General features: G+C 49.7%; 1 protein-coding gene across 2 annotated transcripts in view; it reads right to left on the bottom strand.

The window, feature by feature from the left end:
• Positions 1–22,698, bottom strand: part of Syndig1 (synapse differentiation inducing 1) — a 95,768-nt gene that overhangs the window by 49,057 nt on the left and 24,013 nt on the right. For both annotated transcript variants that reach the window (XM_005380980.1, XM_013512392.1), the window contains exon 2: positions 4,319–4,849. In XM_005380980.1, coding sequence (XP_005381037.1) covers positions 4,319–4,774 — 456 coding nt within the window. In that variant the 5' untranslated portion in view covers positions 4,775–4,849. The remainder of the gene's footprint in view (positions 1–4,318; positions 4,850–22,698) is intronic.

Genomic DNA, 22,698 nt, shown 5'->3' with positions numbered 1-22,698 from the left:
TAGACAAATTCTCTGGACACAAGCAAAATGCAGACAAACTTTCTGCCAAGCCATAACATACATCATCTGGAGTCCAGCAGCCGATGCAGTCCTTCTTCCCAGTGGAAACCTCCTAAACCTGGTCTTTACCGGCAGAATTTCTATCAGCCTTCTAGTCTTCTGAGCTCTGACCAGAATCTCCCATACAGAACAGCCGAAGGCATTCCAGCTCTACACTTTCAGGAGACATCTCTGAACCTTTCTTAACACTTCCCACAAGCCATTTCCAAAGGTTCTTGAACCATATGGTCAGGTATAGTTACAGCAATGACCTCACTCCTCTGGTACCAAATTCTGTCTTGGTTACTTTTTTCTCATTGCTGAGACAAAACACTTGATGCCCAAAGTTAAGCTTGATTTAGCTTACAGTTTGTGGAGGTTTCAGTCCATACTTGGCCAACTCCAAGGCAGAGTGGCACATGGTAGAGGGCAACAGTTCATGGCGACAGAAAACCGCAAAAGCAACAAGAGCAAAAGGGAGGAGTGGCAGCTGGAAGAGCAAGCCTCTTTCCTTCCCTTACATATGCAAACTACCCGCCCCAGGGCAGGTGTAGCACTTACACTCAATCCCAGCATTGGATCATGGATCAATCGTAAAGCCTGCACCCATGACTGCATGAGGCTTTGGGGGGGCATCCAGACACAAACCATCACAGGAAGGGAAAGGGGCTGTGGTGTCCAGATCATTTGGAGACTCGGGCACATCGCTGAGATAGGAGTTCACTGTGATGAGCATTTCCCTAAGGTAGGAAGAGCAGCACCATCCTTAGGAGACTGAACCTGAATGAGCAGGTCTATCTGAGCTTGGCAGGCTCCACACAAGGCTGCGTGACCATGGAAACACCAGAGTCATTCTCTCCACACATGGGTCAAGGACAGTAGTCACTCTCCCTGGGGTTGTGAGGATTATGTGGCAGAATGCACACCGGTGCCTGGTGTGGAACAAGTGCCCATAGACAGGCGTCTCCCTTGCCCTTCTGCCCTCAGGGAGGCAGAGGATCTCCTCACAGCAGTGTTTAGTTGATGAGGTCCCTATGCTCTGGGTCTGAGCCTTTGTTTGCCGTCATGAACGAGTGTGCTGAGTGCTTTCGACACTTGGCCAACGTCTCTACACACCGAGGCTCCAACAACTCCTCACAGCTTCAAACTCCCCATTGTGTATTTGGTGGAACTACTCTGTGATTTGGCCCTGAAATCTCTCTGCCTGAGTTTATTTGTGTGAAAAGGAGAAGCAGATTCCTGCAGCTGCTGTTCCTGGATTGGGTGAAGCACCGATTGCATACTGGGTGGAGACCCAGGGCCATGGGTGCCAGGCCCAATTACCCCACTCGGTATGTCCAGAGGGCACTAATGGAGGCCTACGGGTCAGCTGAGAGAAGGGCATGGTCCTGAGCATAGCTCCAAGGCTCCAGGACCTCCTTGTTTCACAGGAAGTCACAACCAGCTCTGCTACTGAGTATCAGCACATCCGTCCCCAGGTAGAACAGGGGGGACCCCAAGGGTCTGCTGAGTCATAGGGACCTTGAAAACAGCTGCATTTGGACTCTGGAAAACAGCTGCTGAAGGAACTGTGCATGTCATCACCACAACCACAAAGGCAAGAGGAGACGCCACTGACACTGCATCACTGTGGGTCAGCAAGCAAGCTCTGAGTGTCCAGAGGCCTCCTGTGTGGCACCAGGCACAAGCCAGTGTGGATAGGATGAAGGAGAATCTGTGATGGCTGGGCTACCAGGACATGGAGTGATGCAGCGCTGCTGACAGTGGGGACTCGAGGCAGAGAGTGAGGAGGAGCCTGTGACAGCCAGGTTACTCGGTGCTTAACCATGTGGATGGTGTTTCGAAAACTGCACTCAGAGGTTAACCGTATGGATTTTCTGTAGATCAAATGAAGCGATAGAAATTCCAAAGACCTTAAAATCTAATTTTTTCCTTTCCCCGAAGTTGAGTTCCATTTGGAGAAAGCTCCAGATCAATGTTTGTGCACCTTTCCCATTCCAGCACTGCTGCAGCTGCTGTCACTCAGTCAGTGGGGTGATGAAGGCCACGCAGCGTTTGCAGGGCTCTGCTCTCTGATGTGGCTCTGGCACCGAGTTGAGGCCGTTTCCACTGCAGTTGGCTATGTCCCTGCCCTGCATGTCCCCATCTGCATGTTCAACTAACTGTAGATGAAAAGTATTTGAGAGAACATGGCATCTGCACAGAACTTCCTCATCATTATTTCCTAAGCAGTGCAATTGTTTACCCAGAATTCACATTCTGTTTAGGTTTTACAACTCATCTAGAGACAATCCAAAGTGTCAGGAGGATGCGCAGGCTACAGGAAATACTGTGCCTTCCGGTGTCAGTGTCTGCGGGACCTGAGTCAGCTCTGGTGAGTGCCAGGGTGGGGGGGTTGTTGTAAATGGCCCTGCTGGCCTCATCCATAGAGACTCAGGCTTGGCATGTGGGTTGCTTAGGACAATAGACTATAACACGTGTGACCCAGCAAGACCTGGAAATCCACGGAGAGTGGGCCTCACCCTTCCTTGCTGCTCTGAGGACCCCTGCCCTAGCCCAGTATAGCCCCTGGATGAGCAGGGGACCTGTTCAGTCACTGTCATTGCCACTGCAGCCACAGCCTCTAGCATTCTAAGCATGGCCACCCAGCCCATGGGTTGGCAGCTAACTACAGCATCAACAGGCCTGGGTGGCCTGAGTGTCCCGTGGGCAGCTGTCCAGCTGGGCCCAGCACAGGCTGTTGACCTCAGAGTCCCCTGGTCATTCTGGCTGACCTGCTGTGCAGCAAACGGTAATGATACCTGTCCCTTTATCACTCTACAGGACAGGAAATGGTGCCGGTCCGTTTCTGTTGGTAGGGTGACCTCTCCTCAGTCACTACTTTTTTTTAATGGGCTGAAAAGTTATATAAGAAGCAGCATAGCTACACTATAAGAATGTTTCTGAGAAAGTACTTATCTTTCATTTCGTAAAATTCCTAAGAGACCTCATTCACCATTCTGGGACCCCTAACTCCTCCGTCAGTGTCCTAAGCTCCCTGCAGGGTGGGCAGCACAGTGCCTTTGGATTTCCTCCCCGTGCAGCCTCTGGAGATGCTGTCTGGGTGGTAGGCCTCTTCCTCTGCCTGGTCCCACTGCTCTCGGGCTGGGCAGCATGAAGGACTCTGCTGTCACTTTTGGGCCATGGAGCACGGATGCTGCTGTGGCCCTGGACCAGAGCCAGAGCCCTTCCACCTTCCCTAGGTCCTGGCCGAGCCACATCCCTTCTCTGCTGACTCACAGTGCTGCCCGGCAGGATGGTCCCTAGGAGTCCAGGGCCGCAGGTGGTTTTCTCTGCGGCTCAGACATGGGTTTCCCACTGCGTCCCGCCCTCCTGGCCAGAAGCCCCTCTGGCTGTGCTGTCCCCCTGTGGCCTCCAGGCCTGATGCTCCCTCACTCCCTGGTGGTGGCTTTGGCCTCCTTCCCAACTTGGCCCTCCTGTGTGGGGTCTGCCCAGCCTAGCCTTACACTTCCTCCTACTTGGCTCCCACAGAGCCCTGGGCCAGGCCACCCTCATAGATGCCCAGGTGGCTTATGAGAGGCTCTTCCAGAACCTTCTCACCCACATCATTGCTCTAGTGGTCTTGATTCCTCATAGCCCCCAAGCTCTGGCCACTGACCTTGGCTGACAGGGACAGCACAGCTGTCTTCTTCCTCTCAAGCAAAGCACAGCAGGACATGTCCTTTCCATCCCATCCCTAGAAGGCTGGTGTCTCCCACTTGGCCTCAGAGTCCTCCACCTGCCCCCACAATGGCCCTGCTCAGACCTCTCACTGTGCCGCCAAGACACACCTGTCCACCCGAGCCAAAAGCAAACGCCCTCCGCTGTGACCACATGCATCACAGACCTCCTGAGGGCGGAGGCTTACTTCTCACAGACTGACCAAAGCACAGCTCCCTCCCTGCCGCAGGTCCTGGGAGGACACCAGCTGCCCTCAGCACAGTGTCTCAGGCTGGGGGCTGCCCCCGCGATGTCCCACAGCACCTCTGGAAGGGCAGATGCTGTGTGGCCAGAGCCCGACCTGCGCATTTCTGTGCCCCTCACTGCCTGGTCCTCAGAGAGGCTTGGCTGGTCATTCAGCCCGACTTTCCTTTCCATAGGCATGCTTTTGTCCTGTAGGCATTAGCTGTACAAATGACCTCTAGGTAGTAACTCAGGAATGTTAAGTTAAGGGACCCACGAGACAAAACCACTCCCTGGTAGTCCCCACACCCACAGCCCAGCCCATGTGTTGGCTGACCTCCAGCTCCTGTAGCTCCTCCTCCTCCTCCACGTCGTAGGACAGCGTGTGGATCTTGATGTCCTCAGCTGACAGGTCCAGAAACTTCCCATCAGCGTACTCCAGGCTGTCTTTGGTGGGTGACCGGTCCTCAATGAAGGTGGTCTCACAGCAGTCGGTGGCCACTCCGTCGCCCCACGAGCGCAGCATGCCCTCAGAGTAGAGGATGAGGTTGGGCCGGTAACGAGACTCCACCGACCTCTGCAGGGCATTGGGGTCCAGCAGCTGCTGTGCAGCCTCCTTCCCGACACTGTCCATGCTCTGGCGGCTCTGATACTGAGGTGCTGGATACACAGACACCAGGCCATCCCTGCCCTCGGCCATGAAGCTTCTGGTGTTAATCAGGCCATTCCTTGGGCCAGTGTCCAGAACCTTACTGTGCACCAGCTCGTTCTTTGGCCCAGCGAGGCTGTCCATAGTGCTGGTCTCCTGGCTGGGTGTCCAGCTGCGCAGGATGCGCAGGTCAAACTTGCCTCGAGGAACCCATTTCTCCTGGGGAGCAGGAAGCAGAGAGCAGATGAGAACCACGCTCGGAACCGAGCTCAGCACCCGACCCATCCTGTGTCTGGTGGACTCATCCCCGGCAGGCATGCAGGCTGTGGGAGTGGGAAACTCACAGCCCTGCTAGTTCCCTGGATTTTCAAACAGCTCCACCAGGACATCTGCCAGACTTTGACGGCCCACATCTCGGCAAAGTCTGCTTCCATGTGAAAGAAGCTGCTGACCTCAGCTCTGAGGCAGGCTTCGGAAACACCCAAGTGCTCACAGACACCCCAACACCCAGGGCTGTCCAGTTACACTGGTGCCCACTCGCCCTGGCAGAGCTCAGCACCAGGTCTGTAATGGGTCCGCCTGTTCCAGGGGCCGCATGGTTGTTCATTCAACACTGCAGGAAGAAGGGAGTCAACACAACGTGCCGCACAGACTTAGGGGTGACAAGAGACCCACACCTTAGTGCAAGACGCGGATGAGACCCCCCCATCCCGACCTCCCACCCCAAGGAGACACAGGTGGGTATGGACTGAAAGGTTCAGTGTGCCTATCAGAGTGAGCCCAGCACCCACTGTACTGCCAGGAATCGAACCAGAATCTTCCCTGCTTGATGTTCTTGATTTAGTGAAAAAACTTGTTTTCTCCCTGGCCCATGTTCCTATGCAGGCTGGAGAGAGAAAGAGAGAGAGCGAGCGAGAGAGAGACAGAGACAGAGACATAGAGAGAGACATAGAGAGAGACAGAGACAGAGAGACAGAGAGATAGGAGAAGGAGGAGAAGGAGGAGGAGGAGGAAGGGGAGGAGGAGGAGAAGGAAGAGAAGGAGGGGGAAGAATCCCAGAGCTTAAGATTTCAGGAGTGATAAAGAATGGCTTTCCTCAGGCTTGCTCTATGTGCAAGTTAATAACTATTATGTATGAAAATATTTCATCTCCAACACTTTTGGAGCTGTGGCTTTCTACAAGATGTAAGCATTTATCAGTTATAACTGCTTATGAGGTGGGAGACACAGTAAAGCTGCAGGAAACTGAAAGAGAGAGGTAGAGAAGAGAGCTTGGCGACCTGTGGAGAAATCTGAGAGAACATTTTCAGACACCTCGTTCAGACTGCAGGCGTGCACTGAGCCAGCGAGTGCGAGTGAGTGTTACTGTAACACCGTGTGATTCAGAGAGGTCAGAAACACAGTGTCTTCTCTGTGGTCGTGGCTTTGAAGCGCGGGCTCTGGAGGCAGACATTAATTGAACAAAGCTCCTGTGGGCATCTGTACATACCACGCATGATCTGTTAATGATCCCTCTCGGTGCAGAGCCTCCTTCTGGACGATCTGGTCCTCCTGCGGAGAAGCCACAGCCAGGCTCTCAGGTGAGTGCCTCCCAGCGTGTGTGTGACCTGGGTGTACTGCATGTGAGCTGGATGCGCCGTGAGTCTGGGATGACCTTGAGCTGGCTCTGCATCTCTCCCCGAGCTCCTTCCACCACGGGAGCTGTAGGTCTCTTGCAGAGCATGCGTAGCTGGGTTTGTTCAAATCCTGCTTCCTCCACTGAGGCACATGTGCTTGCCCAGCCAGACAGAATCATCTGCTGGTGCCCCCGCCAAGGTCTCTAGCTTCCTCTCACGATGCCTGTGGCACCTTCTCTGCCAGTGTGACAGCTCCCAAGGCCAGTGTCCTCCTGCTGCCCCCACCGAGGTGGTTTGAGACCATAAAATCCGTATCCCCGCTTCCCTCTTCTTCACTGAGCAGGGAGCAGGCAGTGAGGAGCATGTATGGAAGAAGAAAGTTCCCAGTGTCGCTGATGAGAGGACCCTGCTTAGCTGTGACTGTTCTGAGCTGTTTGTATCCCCGAAGTTGAACCCAGCATGAAGGCTTTGGGACCAGAGCATCTTAGTCTCCTCTGTGCCATCTGCAGTTTAGCTCACAGAGTTGCAGGGATGGAGCCGCTCAGCATCTCCTTGGTTGTGGGATGCAGCTTTGTGGTGGAGCACATGCCTGGCATGAGACCCCGGACTTGATCCCAGCACCGGGGAGGAAACATAATCCTGAGGGATCCATGTCTCCAGAATTGGACACTGCATCTGGATGGCAGGGGCTCTGGGGATTGAAACCAGGGCCTTTGCACTGAGCTACATCCCTAGCCCCTTTTTATTTTGAGACAGTGTCTCCCCAAGTTGTTAAATTGCCCAGGCTGGGCTTGAACTTGTGACCCTTCTGGCTGAGAATCTCCATTTTAACAGCATCCCTGCAGCTTAGTCCACCTTAAAATCCCGAGCAGTGCTTTCCTGCAGCAGAGAGAGCAGGTGTTGGCCTTCTGTGCCAGATGCTTGGTTTTATGGCTGGTTACTTCTCGCAGTTTAAGTATTCTGATAGATGCAGGTTGAGTGTCTCAAACCCAGAGTGCTCTGAAGCCTGAAACATCCTGAGCTGTGACTTGGTGCTCCCAGCAGCCTGGTGTGCCCCGTGGTCGAGACTCAGGTACACTGAGCATGTGGCTGAGTGTGCCGGGTGCATGGGAAACACAGACGGAGTCTGTGTTCATACTGGGGCCTGTCCCCGAGACACCTCATTATATACCTGTCAGTATTCCAACCCCCACCCTAATTGGAAATCTGATGTACTTCTTTCTGGTCCTAAGCATTGTCCATGAGGGATGCTCAGCCTGTAAATCAACCATTCATACATGAAAAAAAATTTATGTGTTTATTTTTATTAGTGCATCTTAGTCCTGCAGAAATGGACTTGATTTTGGTGCGCTCGTACATGCATAAACATATCTGGTTATTCTTAGATAATATTTTTTTTCTTATTGAAGCAAAGTTTTCCAGCTTCTGGTATATAAATAAAGTCTGAGTGACAAAGGTCCCAGTCTGCCGTTGCGGTACCCTTGATGTCTCCCGAGAATGGCCGGTCACTGAGGTCGTCTCTGACTATAATTCTACCAGCATGTTCCTTCTATGGTTCCGCCCTGTCCTGCTGCTTGGAGCCTGTCCCTGGCCTGAGTCTGCCCCCTCAGATTCACCCCAGTGGGTGGTCATGGATACAGCATCCAGGATGAGCCACTGCTTTACCCCAGAGTCTCCCCAGAACCCCCTGCCTTTCCTAACAGATGCTTTTGGTTTGTTTTGTATGTTTTCCTCGGTCCATGATCTTTAGAACCAGTGGCTGCAGCCAGACGCTCCTTGCTTAGCCCTTTATGTCTTCTTGAACTCGGTGCTGCCTCCAGAGTTGCTTCCCCACACAGCTTTTTGGGCAGTGTGGACAGTCAAACACATGGCCTCCTCCTAGTGAGCGTTGAGTCTGATCCTCGGGTCTGGCACAGGCAGTGGATGCAGGTCAGCTACTCTCCTCCTCACTGCTGGAGGAGCAGATGGTGTGAAGGCCCCCAGGCCCTGCACCTCAGTCCTACAGCTTCTCCTCCCCTGGCTTTTAGTCTCTTCCCAGGTCCTGGCATTGAGATGCTGGTGAACCAGCAACACACACATGTGTTCAGAGGAACAACAGGGAGAAGAAAACCGATGGAGACCACGAACAAGAGCAGGTCTGTGATGTCCTCAGCACTAATTTTACACTGTGTATGAACACATCCTCCTTTCCTTAGAGACTGCTGCGGTGTCAAGAGCCTATACTAAGAGACAGGAGGCCAGGGGTTGAGCCCCAGTTTTCCTAGGAAGCATCTTAGTGTTGTGGGCAGGGCGCTATGAGGATGGAACCATAGAACAGGAAGCACCTGAAGGTCCCTGTAGCTCCGTGATTATTACTGTTTGGACCCAGAGTCAGGGGATCATCTGGAACCCAAGCACTCCAGAACTAATCGTGGCCTTCTCAAACTTGATAAAAAAAAGCTTGATAAAAAACTGAGTGGAGGAACCCTCCCCGACTTACTCTGTGAAGCTAGCATCACCCTGACACCAAAACTGGACAAGAACATTATAAGAAAAGAAAACCACAGGCCAATAATCCTTACACACACTGTACAAGGTCCTTGCACAGTTCCAGCAAACTGAATGTAGCAACAGATGGAAGGGACTGCACACCAAGACCAAGTGGGGTTATGCCAAGGATGCAAGAATGATTCCGCACATCAAAACCAATCCTGGGGCATGCCAATTCACAGAACAAGTGACGCAGAAAAACTTTCAACAAAATTCAGTACCTGGGATCAAGGACGTAGATCAGTGGTGAGTGCTAGTCTGGCATACTCTAGGCCTGTGATGGAGAATCCTGAAAGATTGTCCCGTAAAACTGGGACCCAGACCCCTGCCTCTGCCGTTCCTATCCAACACTGCCCAGGATGGCCCAGGTGGAGGAGTTAAGCAAGAAAAATAAATCACAAACAGTTCAGAAGGGAAGAGGTAAAATGATCTCGGTTCACAGATGAAATACAGAAACTCTTAAGAATTTCACATACGAAATACTGTGAAAACGAGGGAATTTAGCAAAGTAGAACATAAAGTTAAAGTACAAAATCACTTTCATTTCTACATGCCAACAATGAACAATCTGAAAAGAAAATGACAAAAACAACTTCATTTACAATAGCATCAACAAGAATATAGTACTTAGGAGATAATTAGCCAGGGAGGTGAAAGATTTACAGTGAAAATAACAACACATTGCTGAAAGAAATTAAAGATATAAATAAATGGAAAGGGGTGCAATGGTAATGATTGGAAGTCTCAGTATTGTTAAGATAGCACTACCACCCAAAGCAAGCTACAGACTTGGAATCCCTACACAAATCCCAGCGGTGTCTTTTGTAGAGATAGCAGAACTCACGTTGGCTCTCACATGCAATCTCAACACACTGAAGAAGAAGAACAAAGCCGAGGGACTCATGCTTCATGACTTCAACTTTACATAAAACTACATTAATCAAAACAGGGTAGGGTTGCACAGAGACAGACAGGTGTGACTGTGGAACAGACAGCCCAGGAGGAAGACACCTGTGCGCACAGCCAGGTAACTTTGGACAAGGCTGCCCAAGCCAGCTGGAAGGGAAAGGGCAGCCTTTCAACAACAGTACTAGAATGATGATTAAAGAATGAAGTTGGACCCCAGTAACCTTGTGTGCGAAAACCACCTCAAGATGGATTAAATGCCCAAATATAACACCTAAAACCCTGAAACTCTTAGAAGAAAACAGAGGGAGGGCAAGGCTTCATGATATTGAATGTTTTGGTGATTTCTTAGGCATGATACCAAAAGGGTATGTAATGATGAGTGAACTGCGTGGAAAGGCATACAATTTTGTACATCAAAAGAGAGTAGAGCAAAACATTAAAGAGATGATGCATCAACCAGTGAAATGGCCATCCATAGAGAGTACGTGGACTCATTCATCTGATAAAGGCATCTTCACGTGAGCATTATTCATAATAGTTGTGGCAGTCAGGCGGAGGAGCAGCATGATTGGCTTTGGGATCTGCTGCAGGGATAGGTGAAGCCCACTTCCAGATGGGCCACGGAGGCCTAGCCCTGGGGTCGATGTCTGGTCCCTGACCCCTTCCTCTCCGGTGCTGTTTCTTTGCTCTGCTGTACTCTTCCTCCATGATGCTGGAGCCAGCTGACCATGGACCAAAAACACGAGCAAGTTAACCTGTCCTCCTGTAAGCTGTGGGTATTGGGCATCATGTCTCAGTGATGGAAAAACTAATACAACAGTTAAAATATTTATGTATCTCAAATGTCCCCTCTAAGCAAGAACTTCCCCTTCTCTCTCCTCTGCTGTGGCAGCCACCATCTCTATCTGCCTCTAACATTTCTGCCTAAGTAGCTCACTTAGCTAAGTGGAAGCAAGCAGTAGCTGTCTTTGTATGACTACTGGCTTGCTTCATAGAGCACAATGTGCTCAAGATTCATTCAGGTTGTAGCCTACAGAGGAATCGCCTTCTTTTTATTTCCTCGTGTGTACAGACCACACTTTGCTTATCATTTAGCACAATAAAAAATTGGAAAACCTCAGACTAAGCTGAAATAAAATGTACAAAAAGAACAGCTATCTACTTTTCAGAGACTGGCGTTAGAGTATTTATAAATGGAATCGATAACACAACACCTGGGACTTCCTTAAAACCCACCTGCACTGGAAGGAGCAGGAGGCCCAGAGGGTGGGAAAGACCAGAGGGGGCGTGAGTGAACCCGGCTGCACTGCGCAGCTGGCCTGGTTGCAAGTATGCTCGAGACTTTCTATAGGAAACAGTTCCACTAAAAACCACCAGGTGAAGATGGAGGGATGTTCAGACAGAGGAGTGCCTTGAAGGTTGCCCAGGAGGCAGTGTGTGGGGCAGTGAGAGGGGCACAGGGCCACCCTGGGATGGGCATGGAGCCCAAGGCCAGTGCAGGCCGGACACATGCTGAGCCCCAAGCCATACCAATGGGCCTGTGCCATGTGGAGAGAGGGACAAGGAAAGCACAAGATGCTGCAGACCGGGCACTTGACATGATCATCCCCTGCTGTTTGGCTGGTTTTGGAAGAGGCCCGATGCCCTGCAGGACCTGTGGTGTGCATGGCCCCATGTAGTTCAGTTGAGCACCAGCTAGTGCATGGGGAGCCAGCCAGTACACAGGGAGCTAACTATTGTCTGAGGAGTGAACTAATGCACTGAGCATTAACTACCCCACGAGCACTCACTAGTGCACTGACATGGTCAGACACTGCTGCTCAGGACAATGTCCAGCTCTGGCCTTGGGACAAGACTGCTAACTAGTGCATGAATACTAACTAGTGCATGGATAACTAACTAGTGCACTGCACTGAGCATAACTAGTGCACTGACATGCTCAGACATTGCTGCCCTGAGCAGTGTCCGGCTTAGATCTCAGGACCGGACAATGCAGTCCTTTGGCTCTCTGTGGATGGCACCCTCCTGTGCAGGAGTGTGACCACCCTTCCATCACCAAAGTCCTGGCACTCACAGTCCCGACCAGGTGCAAGCATTCCTATTGCTTGTCCAGCAGCTGTGGGCAGAGGAGGGCAGGACTCATAGTCAGAAGGGCGCAGGGCTGGTGCAGCCTCGGCCAGGACAGCTGAGAGCTGCCAGGTAAACACCCAGCACCTTGGCCCAGTGGGCACTCTGGGCTGTGGCTTGCACCCTCCCTAGAGACCAGCTTGCTGAATGGGTGCTATTTCCTTCCTTCTTGGCCTCCTGCTCCCTGGGGCCTGTCCTGAATTCCTCTGCATGGATGCTTTGGTCAGAGAGCCGTGTGCTCCCCCGGAACTTTTGTGGAAGTGAATTTTCAGAGGGAGGAGGAGGCTTGGTTCGACTGTGGTGTCCAGTCATGGGGCCTATGGGGTGATTAGGGTTAGACAGGTCGTTAAGATGGAGACCCAGGATCGCGTCCCAGTGCCTTTGCAAGCAGGGGGAGAAACTAAGACACACGCACATATATGTGCATATGTACACACACACAAACATTTGTGTGTGTGTGACACATAGTCCCATCTCCTCCCACCAGGTAAAACCATGCCCTCAGGATTCTGCAGTGAGAATTCCATTGCAGATGTTCCTCAACCTCAGACAGAATCAAATGGACCTCCTTTCATACCTTTCTCAGCTGCGGCACTGTGTTCCTAGCCATCGGCCACGACCAACACAAACCCTAGGCACAGACCTCTCTGCCGCCTATGAGGCACAGCTACAGCTTCTGCAGGGATGACAGCCAGGGGCCCCGGGTGTCCCTGAGCTTGAGACCCTGAACATCAGGAAGGACCGGCTGGCTCTTGGAGAAGGGATGATGTTGTCTGCACATAGGGCTGCTTACAACCGGAGGGCATCCTGTTGCATGGACAGCACACCTTACAATGGAAATTACAAAGCAGCTGCAGTTAATCCTCCCTGCCAGTGCATAAGCTGCTTGATTCCAGGGAGGGCATGCGGGTCACATGCTCTGTGTATTCTAGGTCCCAGGAGAGTGATTTCTTCTCACTAATTGATAAGCTGCATCCCAGCTGCGCCAAGCCAAGCGGGTTTCCTGGCTGTCTGGTGACTACAGGATTCTGCTGGGGGCATGGTCCTGGGGTGTCTCTGATTCTACAGGCCCTAAATGAACAGTGCTTGATCCAAATGCAAGCGGGAGAGAGACTCAGCAGGCAGAGACATCTGTGGGGTTGAGCCCTGGAGTGTGACTCCGGCCTCCTTGCCATGGCAGACAGCAGGGTCTCAGGCTGGTCCCGTCTCCCACACCAGCCCCAGGCCTGGGGGTGGCTGACCTGCTCAGTGTGCACTGTTATGGAGGCTGAAGGGACCTTCAGTCAGAGTGCGCCCCCAGGGGGGGCTCAGCTATTTCCGGTGAGAGGTAGGCTGGCTTAGTGACAGGGCTGCTCTCTCTCCCTTTCTATCTGCCCCCAGTGCCATCCTCCTTGAGGGGAAGGACAGGGTGTCCTCTCAAGGGCCAGCAGTATGCTGCCTGGGTGTTCAGCTTCCCAAACTGAGTGCTGAACAAAGCGCCTCTCTTATGAAGCTAGCCTGCCTCAGGTGTTTCATTATAGACACAAAAAAACAGGTCCAGTCCTGTGTCCATGGCACAGGGATACATCCGCCTGGCCTTGCAGGAGCTGGGTGTGTACTTACAGGCTGCATTTTCTGAAACTGTTAACAGATGTGCTTTGCTCTGAGTAAAGAATTAGAAAACCATGAAATGGGAGGTTTGGGAAGCAGTGTTGTGGATGCTATTATTTTCAAAGAAGTGCACGAATCAGGAAGTGAAGACAAGCTGAATGAAAACTTCTTCAGATTAGTTTTCCCTTCTTTCTGAGCCTGTCAATAACCATAGGTTTAGTAAACTTTCCTCTCTTGCTTGCCTCCCTCCACCCCGCACCCTGCACAAGGAGTAACACCATGCTGTGGCTTGTGATCCTCTACAAGGGATGTGGGGAGCTTTACAACAGCATCTCACCAGCACATGTCCTCTGATGCCAGGAACTACATAGACCAAAGATCAATGGTCACATTAAGATAGAGACCAACTCTGAAGCAGCTGCTTCCCTCAGGCCAAAGCTGGATGGGGAAAATGAGGCAAGAACTGAAGAAGAAAGTCTAGGTGCAAGTGGGCTGAGGCGGTAGTGGGGTGGGTGCAGTCAGCAACTGCTCCCCACACCGGTAATCCCTTCTTGAGCAGCTCCATTAGGCTAAGCACTGGGAGGGCACTAGGTGTGGGGTCCTCCAAGCCCCATTGCTGGCAGGGCTTTTGTGGAAACAGCAGTGCTTCCCTCCTGTCAGAGAATGATATGTGTGTGTTTCCACCGGGGCCCAAGTGTTGAGAAAAGAGTGCTTTGCAGTGCCTCATTAAAACAATCAAAAATTTCCTTCAGTGCAGACACAGAGAAAAGCCTGTGATTTGGCAGGGAGATGGGAAATGAAGCATTCAGAGCTAGACCTGTTGTTATTATTCAGCATTTAAATGGCACATTATCACTGCAAGTTGCTAAGTCATCTCACAAACTGCTGGTGGCCTGGTGCTTCCTGCAGTGGGGACGGTCACAGTTCCATCGGCACCATGTCTGCGGGATTCCTCACCTGATCTCTCATGGCCAGACAAGTGTTGCAGACAACGTGGTCCCAGACCTTGTGGGTCTCCATTTCCCCCATCTCCTTAAACATTCAAAAACATTTTTGATCAACCCATACTTATATGCAGATGTGTAGGGCACAGTGTAATGTTTCAATCCATGTAGACAACACACCCTGATCACAACAGGCTGGTGATTGGTTCCATCTTTGTTTACTTTTTAATTTGATACTGTTTATTTTTAAATGATTTAAAGTTTTCCCATTTTTAAAGTTACTACATGCTTGCAATATAGAGTAGTGCTGTTTGGGGAACTGGTAATGCATGCAACATCCCTTGATCATTTTCAACATCCCTTGATCATTTTCAATTCTTTTGTCCCCCCTCCTTTAACACCACCCTTCCCCAACTCCTTGTTTCCTGCCATCTCTCCTTTATTTTATTCATTTATTTATTTATATTTTAGGTTTCTCATGTAAGATGAATCATGTAATATTTAACTTTCTGTTTCTGATTTATTCTGCTTAGCATTGTGGTCTCAAGTTCCATTTATTTTCCTACAAATGACATGATTTCATTTTCCTTCGTGGTTGAGTAAAATTCCCTTGTGCATAGATTCTACATTTTCTTAATCCATTTGTCTGTTGATGGGCATCTGGCCTGTTTCCAGAGCTTAACTATCGTGAATTGTGCTATTATAAACATGAATCACTATAGTCTGAAGTCTTTAATTCCTTCAGAAATACACCCTGAAGAAGGATAGCTGGGTCAAATGGAATTTCTAGTTTCAGTTTTTTGAGAAATATCCATACTGATTTCCAGTGATTGTATTAGTTCCATTCATTAGGGAAAATGTGGAAGGAAGAGGCCCTACCATGCCCACCACATCCTTCACCAGCCACATTGTTATTTCTACCACCAGCACCAAAAACACCATCATCACCACCAGCACCATTGGCAGAGGTAGTACAAACACTATGACTACTGTCATCACCCTCACCATCACCACCACCATCATCATCACCATCACCATCACCACCACCACTACCACCAAGGGTCCTACCATCATACTATCATCATCACCAAGGATAGTACCATCACCAATAGCATGACCACCACTAGCACCAGGGGTAACAGCACCAGGGGTCATAGCACCAGAGGTAGTACCATCATCTATCACCACCATCACCACCATTATCACCATCATTACCACCACCAAGGGTTCTACCACCAACACCATCACTAACAACACCAGTAGGACTGGGTGAACTAGACCCACGGGTCAAACACATCCAACATCTATGTTTGAATAACCACAAGCTGAGAGTGATTTTTGTGTTTACGTGGTTGAAGAAAAGAAGACCGTTTCTTGGCATATGAAAATGATATATAAAATTCAAATGCTAGCATCCATAAATAATGATTTATCATCCCACATCCACAGTAACTCATTCACACATATCTATGGCAGTTTCCTCACTACACAGACAGAGTTTGGCACTTATGACAAAATTCCTATTGACCAAAAAATCCATGATACTTATTAGTTGGCTTTTTACTGAAGAAGTTTATAGCTTCCTGACCATCACCCTAGTTATATCACAAGCACTACAATCAGTACCATCACCACAGTTACCATCACGCCATCACCATCACTGGCAGCAACAGCATCCCTGGTACACATGAAGCCACCACTGTCCTTAACACTGACACCAATGGTGGTTTGAACACACACAGGCTCTGTCTGTCAAAGACCTAAGTGACAAGACTGGAGCTGGACAGGCAGGAAGTCTTGTTGGTGCCCACTGAGGAAGGGGAGACAGGAAGCCCACCAAGTGCTCCCATCTCTAACACAAGTGAGGCTGCGTTTTGGAGGAGGACTGAAGAGCTGGTCTCTAAGAACCTCTGACTGCAAGCCGGAGGCCACTCCTTTGGGGTTCTCACACTTAGGAACCTGGAGCAGCCCAGCTGGATGCCTGGTTCTCAGTGATCAGGCTGGGAATTCCCACCTGAGAGGCCCAGAGAGTCTCTACAGGCGTTAGTAGGAACCTGAGTTTGGGGTTAGAGGGAAGGAAACAGCATGGCTATGCTTTGAATGTGTGTGTTCCTCCAACACTACGTCGACAGTTAGCCCCCACAGAAATGGCGTCAGGTGTCGAGGCCATTGGGTGGGATTCGAACCCTTTTAAGGGGCTGGAAGGGTTAGTTGCTTTCTGTTCTTCTGCCTTCTGCCAGGTGGAGACACAGTGTTCGGCCCCTCTGGAGGATGGAGGAGTGATGCACCATCTTGGAAGCAAAGAGCAGCACCCCTGCACATCAAGCCTGACGGCTCCTCAGCCTCCAGGACCAGGAGAAATATATTTTGTTGTTCATGGCTGCCCAGTATGTGGTATTTTTACAGAATCAAGAAGAGATGAAGACAAGCACTAGGTCCATGAAGAATAAGCTGCAATAAGCAAAAGGCAGGGAAAGCACTACAAATCATGTCCACAATGACCACACGTGGTGGCCATCAGGTAGATTATAAGGCAACTATGCTCACCATGCTCAAAAAGACCCCAAATTTCTAGAGATAAGAAAATCTTAAAAATTCAGAACCACAGACGGGCTGTTACTTTGGGCATTAAAGATGCTCAGTAAGAAAGACTCACTTGTTGCAAAATTCGCCCTTAGATGAGGGTACTGTTATGGTCGATAGACTGTGTGGACTGGGAAAGGCTAGAAGTTTAACTCAGTAACTCAGCAGTTCTACATCCTGGGGTGTAAAGGACATGCCATTACTGCTCTAGGATGTTGTTTCTTGTGTCATTTTGAGAAGTTTAGCAGCTTAATTAAGTGACTCAGCAGGGCGCCTGGGGCCTTACATTGTAAACATCCTGAGCTGGTGGAAGAGGAAGGCACAGAGATAGCATGGAACTTGCGTACAATATAATGGAGGAAAAGAAGCTTGTGCTCCCCCTTTTTGCTCTCGCTGCTCTTGCTGCTCTTGCTGTTTCCTGCTGCTTTGAATTGTTGCTCCTGGGCCATCCTACCCTGCCTTGGAGCCAGCTGACTGTGTACTGAAACCGCCACAAACTGTGAGCTTAATAAACTTTTCCTTCCTTAATTTTGGGTGTCAGGTATTTTGTCTCAGCAATGACAGAAAAGTAACCAAGGCAGGTATGCTTTGAGACTTTGCTGGTTTGAAGGAAAACCTCCAGAGATTATCCTGTCCCATAGAAGATTACTGAGAGGAATAGAGTCTCGTGGACTCAGGGTGCCAATGGCAACAGCCCTGGGAGAGACACGAGGGGACATTGACACTGAACCCCTGCTCTCAGCTAAGATTCTTGAAGCAATGCTCTCAAATTTATGTGTGGATCACCAGGAGAGTTTGACAATAGATTGCTGGGTCCAGAGTTTCTCCTTCAGAGTGGAGAGGGACCCCAGAATTCCCAGTTCTAGGAAGTCCACCAGGCTCCATGCTGATGTCCAGGCTGCTGTCTGAGGACCACTGGATTCTAATGTCATCTGAGGAGTGAGCCCAGGCCACCAGCAAAAGTAGCATCAAAACTTCCCAAGGAAAAGCCTCCAGATAGAAGCACAGGGTAAGACCAAGCACTGAACTGACAGTGACAGACCACTGTGGACAGAGGAGTCTGCACCCTGGGGCAGTGAGGATCAGTCAGTGGGAAAGAACAGATAACAGCTGTGGCACCAAGGTCTTCAGATATGGTCAGAGAATAGCAGGTACAACCATTCTTTATAAAATACTTACATAACACTTAAAGATGAGCTGATAACAAGAGACTCTCAGAAATAACACACAAAAATAGTTTGAGTTTCAAAGAGTGAAACCAATTCTGTTGAAATAAAAAAAAAATGGAATAATTAAACAGCAGAACAGAAATAGTTGTAGAAACGTAAGCTGGAAGACAGATCAGGAAAGAATGCCTGGTTGATTGAGAAAGAAGAGCGGTGCTTGCTGGGCATCTAGACTACAAAGTAAGAAGGCTCAAGAGTTCCACCTGGATTCCCAGAGAGGGAGGGAGTGGTGCAGGGAAGAGGCGGAATCCTGGCTACCTTCACAGTGTTCAGGATGATCAGAGACCCATGGGACAGCAGGGGACATCGCCTCTGGGAAAACTGCCTGAGCAAAGAGGGGAAGAAGGTCTGAGAGCAGAGAGGGCGACTGCGCAGAGGAACAGTAGGGCGAGAGGAACAGTAGGGCCAGCCAGGGCTACCACAGGCCACTGGTGGCAGGGCAGCCACCCACAGCAGAGGGAGTTAGCTCTTGACTTGGGAACACAAGCTTCTCGGAAACACAGCGCAGGAGCCACTGATAGATAATAAGAGAAAACCACAGAGAAACCTAAATCTAAGAGTGTCCCGAGGGTGTGATTCCCAGAGCAGTGGCCTGCTGGGTGACTTGAGCAGATGGACCAGCGACCAATTGTAAAGCTGACACCGACTCTGCAAGAAGTCTAAGTTGTAAGCTCGTTCTTAAAAATTTGAACCTGGAAAAACAATGGCATGTGAGTCAGGAGGAGGTGACTCTAAGGTCCCTTTGCTGTTCAGGATGAGTTGTGAACACAATCAGGTCTAAGCCCTGTTAGATATGCACAGGCAGTGCCAAGGAGAGCTACCAAGTGAATAGAAAGAGTTGACTATCCTCAGACTGGGACAGAGGAACAGGAGTATGATCGGACAAAAAGTGAAACCTCAATCCAATGAAAAGAGCCAGGAAAAAAAAAATGAAACAGTTCCCGCCCAAATCAAGCCAGAATAGTAATAAAAATTAGGATGACAGCAAGTCCAAATACATCGGTATTCACAATGGGTATAAATTAATTAAAATTGCCAATTAAGGTAAACCATAGTCTGGAAGTGCGCACATCGCGTGAAGACATGCGACTAAAACGTGGAAAATCCTGAAGACAAGCCTGCTGGCCTGCCAATGACTGTTGAGCTGGCCTGGTGGAGAAAGTGCAGCTGTGAAGCAGCAGGGGACCAGCAGGGGGCGCAGTCACCAGGTGGGTACAGCGATTCTCTGCGGTCGGTGTGCAATGGTCACTTCACACCATGCGAAGGGAAATTTGCAGGATTAGAGGGATAACGGGACAGGGAGCTTCACCATACTCTCGCCTGTGTTAAGTAAGACAGAAACAGGCCCCAAATAGTAAAGACACAGAATAAAAGAACAATTTTGATCAAATGAACGCATGTACATCTTAGGGTCCACAATTAGAGAATATAGATTCCACCCTGCCCTATTGTCCTTACTTCTTTTAAAAAATGGATCCAGCATTAGGTCATAGAGTATCAGCAAGTTTCGAACAATCAGTATCTTGTAGACTAATGCAAAAGTTGATACGCTTAATAAAAAATCACTTGGTTATAAAGCAAAAAGAATGCTTTCTTAATAAGCATCAAATGAAAGAGGAATCATAACAAAACATTCAGTTACCGGGGATTGAATCATACAGAAAATTACCTATCAAGACCTACAGGTAAAAAAAAAAAAAAAAGACCTACAGGTGCAGGGAAGCAATACTTAGTGTGTGGCTTAGGGTAGCTGAGAATGCAGGTGCTTGGGAAATGGTAAGATGTAATGAACTAACATCCAAATTCACAACAGTAAAGGCAGAGATAGTTGGCCCTGAGGTGTGAGCAGAAGCCATGAATTCGAAAGCAAGTTTGACCCAGAAGCGACAAAGCTTGACTGCCCTTCTGGCATGAGGGGAGAACAGGGCGTGTGTCACCTTCCTGTCCTCTCCAGGACCTCATTAAAACGTCAGTGAGGGACCTGCCTAAAGCAAGAGAAAAATGGGGCAAAATCTGTAATGAAAATGAGAGTTTCAAAGAGCTGTGGTCGATGGAGCAGGAGGATGGGTGGAACCTGCTAGTTGGAGTCTTGGTGGAGACTATGGTAGCTGGCACTGTGGCTCGATCTGCACAGAGCTCCCTGTGTAGACAAAAGCAATGCCGCAGAGGACAGGAGGGTCACACATCCAAGCCAGGTTGTTGGAGTAGACAGAAGCGAGAAAGAAAGCAAGACAATGACGACAGTACTTGTTTCTAGGAACTGGAGCGTTTATCTCACATGCTGCCCATCTGAACGTGTAGCTCACAGACACTCCAGAAAAAGATGACAGAGGAAACCAAGGAAGTGGCTCACTGGGGATGAGAGGAACAGATGGAAAGAAGCCTGCACCTGGCATCTGCCTGGAGCAACGCTCTAGTTACAGCAGACATGAGGGCTTCATGGCGATGTCCTATCTCTGTGGCCAAGGGCGCCACCGTGAAGAGGAAGCAGAGGAAGAAGCTTGTGCAGAAACGTCTGGAAAACACAGTCAGAAAAGTGCTCAAGGGCTCCACATGTCCAAATCCAAAGCAGAGCAAGTTCCTGTTACTTAGAGCAGTGGTGAACATCTTCCTTCCTCTGGTTTGATGTTGGAAACTGGGACAGAAGTAACAGTGTTCATCACCACAGCAGTGGCACATTCACAATGTTCATAGAATCGTGGTCACACATTTACAATGATTTAACAGACACAGAGGTTTAAGGCTACTAGTCCTGACAAAACTGTCCTCATTGTCATCGTCATGTTTTGGCCAAGAAGCAGTGGACTTTCCCCAAGGGCTGAGACCTGTGCCAATGTCTTTCAAGGTGGTCCTGTTGCATTTTCACAGTAACCATTACACAGGCCACCCAGTGTGTAGAGGATTCTGAGCCTGGGAGCTCAGGAGTGTGGAGCCTGGCCCAGCCGGCTGCTCAGGGGCTGAACTCCCTCTCTGGTCTGCACACTCCCAGGTGCACAGGGGCAGACTGGAAGGAGAGTGAGGGTGCACAGGGAGGGACAACAGTGACCGAGCAAGGACAGTACAGAGTGGCCGAGCCTCGATGAGGTGAGGGTGCACTCCTGGGCGAGAACAGAGCCCAGACCTTCAGCCAGTAGCCTCCACTCTTCAGAGCAGGGCACCCTGGGGTGGGGTGGGGGGCTCTGAAGTCAGGGCCAGGAGACACAAGCTGGGGACAGTGGCTCCTGTCCAAGGGGGAGGTGGGCAGGAGATGCCTAGGACATGAGCCGTGTGCCAGGAGCCCAGGTGAGAGATGCAGGACTTTCATGAGGACTTATGTGTAGTATTTACTTTTTAAAATATGTCTCTACTATTTCAGATGGAATAACCACACAGGAAACACATTTTCACAATCACGTGGGGTAGAGAGATGGGAACCCAGGGTGGCTGGCCAGAAGTGACCAGATCAGCTGAGTAGAAAACAGCCAGGGTCCTTGGGAGCAGGACACAGAGCCATCCTGTGAGCTGACCACTGCACCCGGAAGGGTCACGGAGAAAGGGATGCCCAAGGGGGTAGGGACACCAGAGGGCACTGCAGAAAAGGTGAGGACAAGCAAACGCACACTGACAGCTGCACTGGTCACGGCAGCCTGAGAAGGAAGGAAGGAAGGAAAGAAGGAAGGAAGGAAGGGAGGAAGGAAGGAAGCCTCCCAGAGCTGTCTGAGGAGGAGCTCAGCAAATGTGCTCAGGGGAAGGACAAACACCGCAGTTCTGGCTTCTCTGCGACACACGGAGGTTCAGAGACAGAGACGGAGAGGGCGCGGTGGTGGTCCCAGGCGGTGGGGACGGGAGCCAATGTTTAAGGGTTCGAGTCTCAGTCTGGGAAGACAAAGCGGTGGGAGCCAGCAGTGCTCACAGTGGGAGTAAACTTAACACCATGGAACTGTGCACGCAAAGGATCAACACAGTGTCTCTGTGTACTTTCAGGTTTGCATAATACAGTTTTTGTTTCTTTTTGGAAAATACAGGAACCGAGAGACACATTAATTCTGACTGCAAGCTCCCAATTTAGTATTCCTGTCCCTGTTTTAATTTATATGAGGGTGTGGGGAGGTCGCTCACACTCACTCACAAGAACTCACTGCTGGTAGAGGGCTTGGTTAGCATGTGAGGCACTGGGTTTCATCCAGCAATGCAAAAATTACATATAAATACTGCAAATACACAATTTTATGCTAGCAGAAACATAAAGATAGATGTTAAAGACACATATTTAAGCCCACAATGTATTATAATTATTGTTTCACACAGTTAATGGTAACCTAGATTTACCAATGTATATAAAAGTATGCTCAGGGAAAACCTTCTCATATTTCATCAAGTGTCAGAAGCGACTGATGATTATGAGGTGCATCCTTATTTAAGAATTTGGAAATTTTTTTTAAACATGTGAAGAATGTACATCTTAGAATCAGACAAATGCACTATTGAAGAGAAAATAAGAGAGAACAGTGTAGTCTACTTCCCTAAACATCTGCTCACCTGGGCTGGCTGCTAGCTGGGTTATA

The sequence above is a fragment of the Chinchilla lanigera genome, unplaced genomic scaffold, assembly GCF_000276665.1.
Source record: "Chinchilla lanigera isolate Chin_1 unplaced genomic scaffold, ChiLan1.0 scaffold00014, whole genome shotgun sequence".
NCBI classification, from domain to species: domain Eukaryota; kingdom Metazoa; phylum Chordata; class Mammalia; order Rodentia; family Chinchillidae; genus Chinchilla; species Chinchilla lanigera.
Note: the sequence above shows the minus strand (reverse complement) of the source record. Positions and strands in the feature narration are given on the sequence as shown.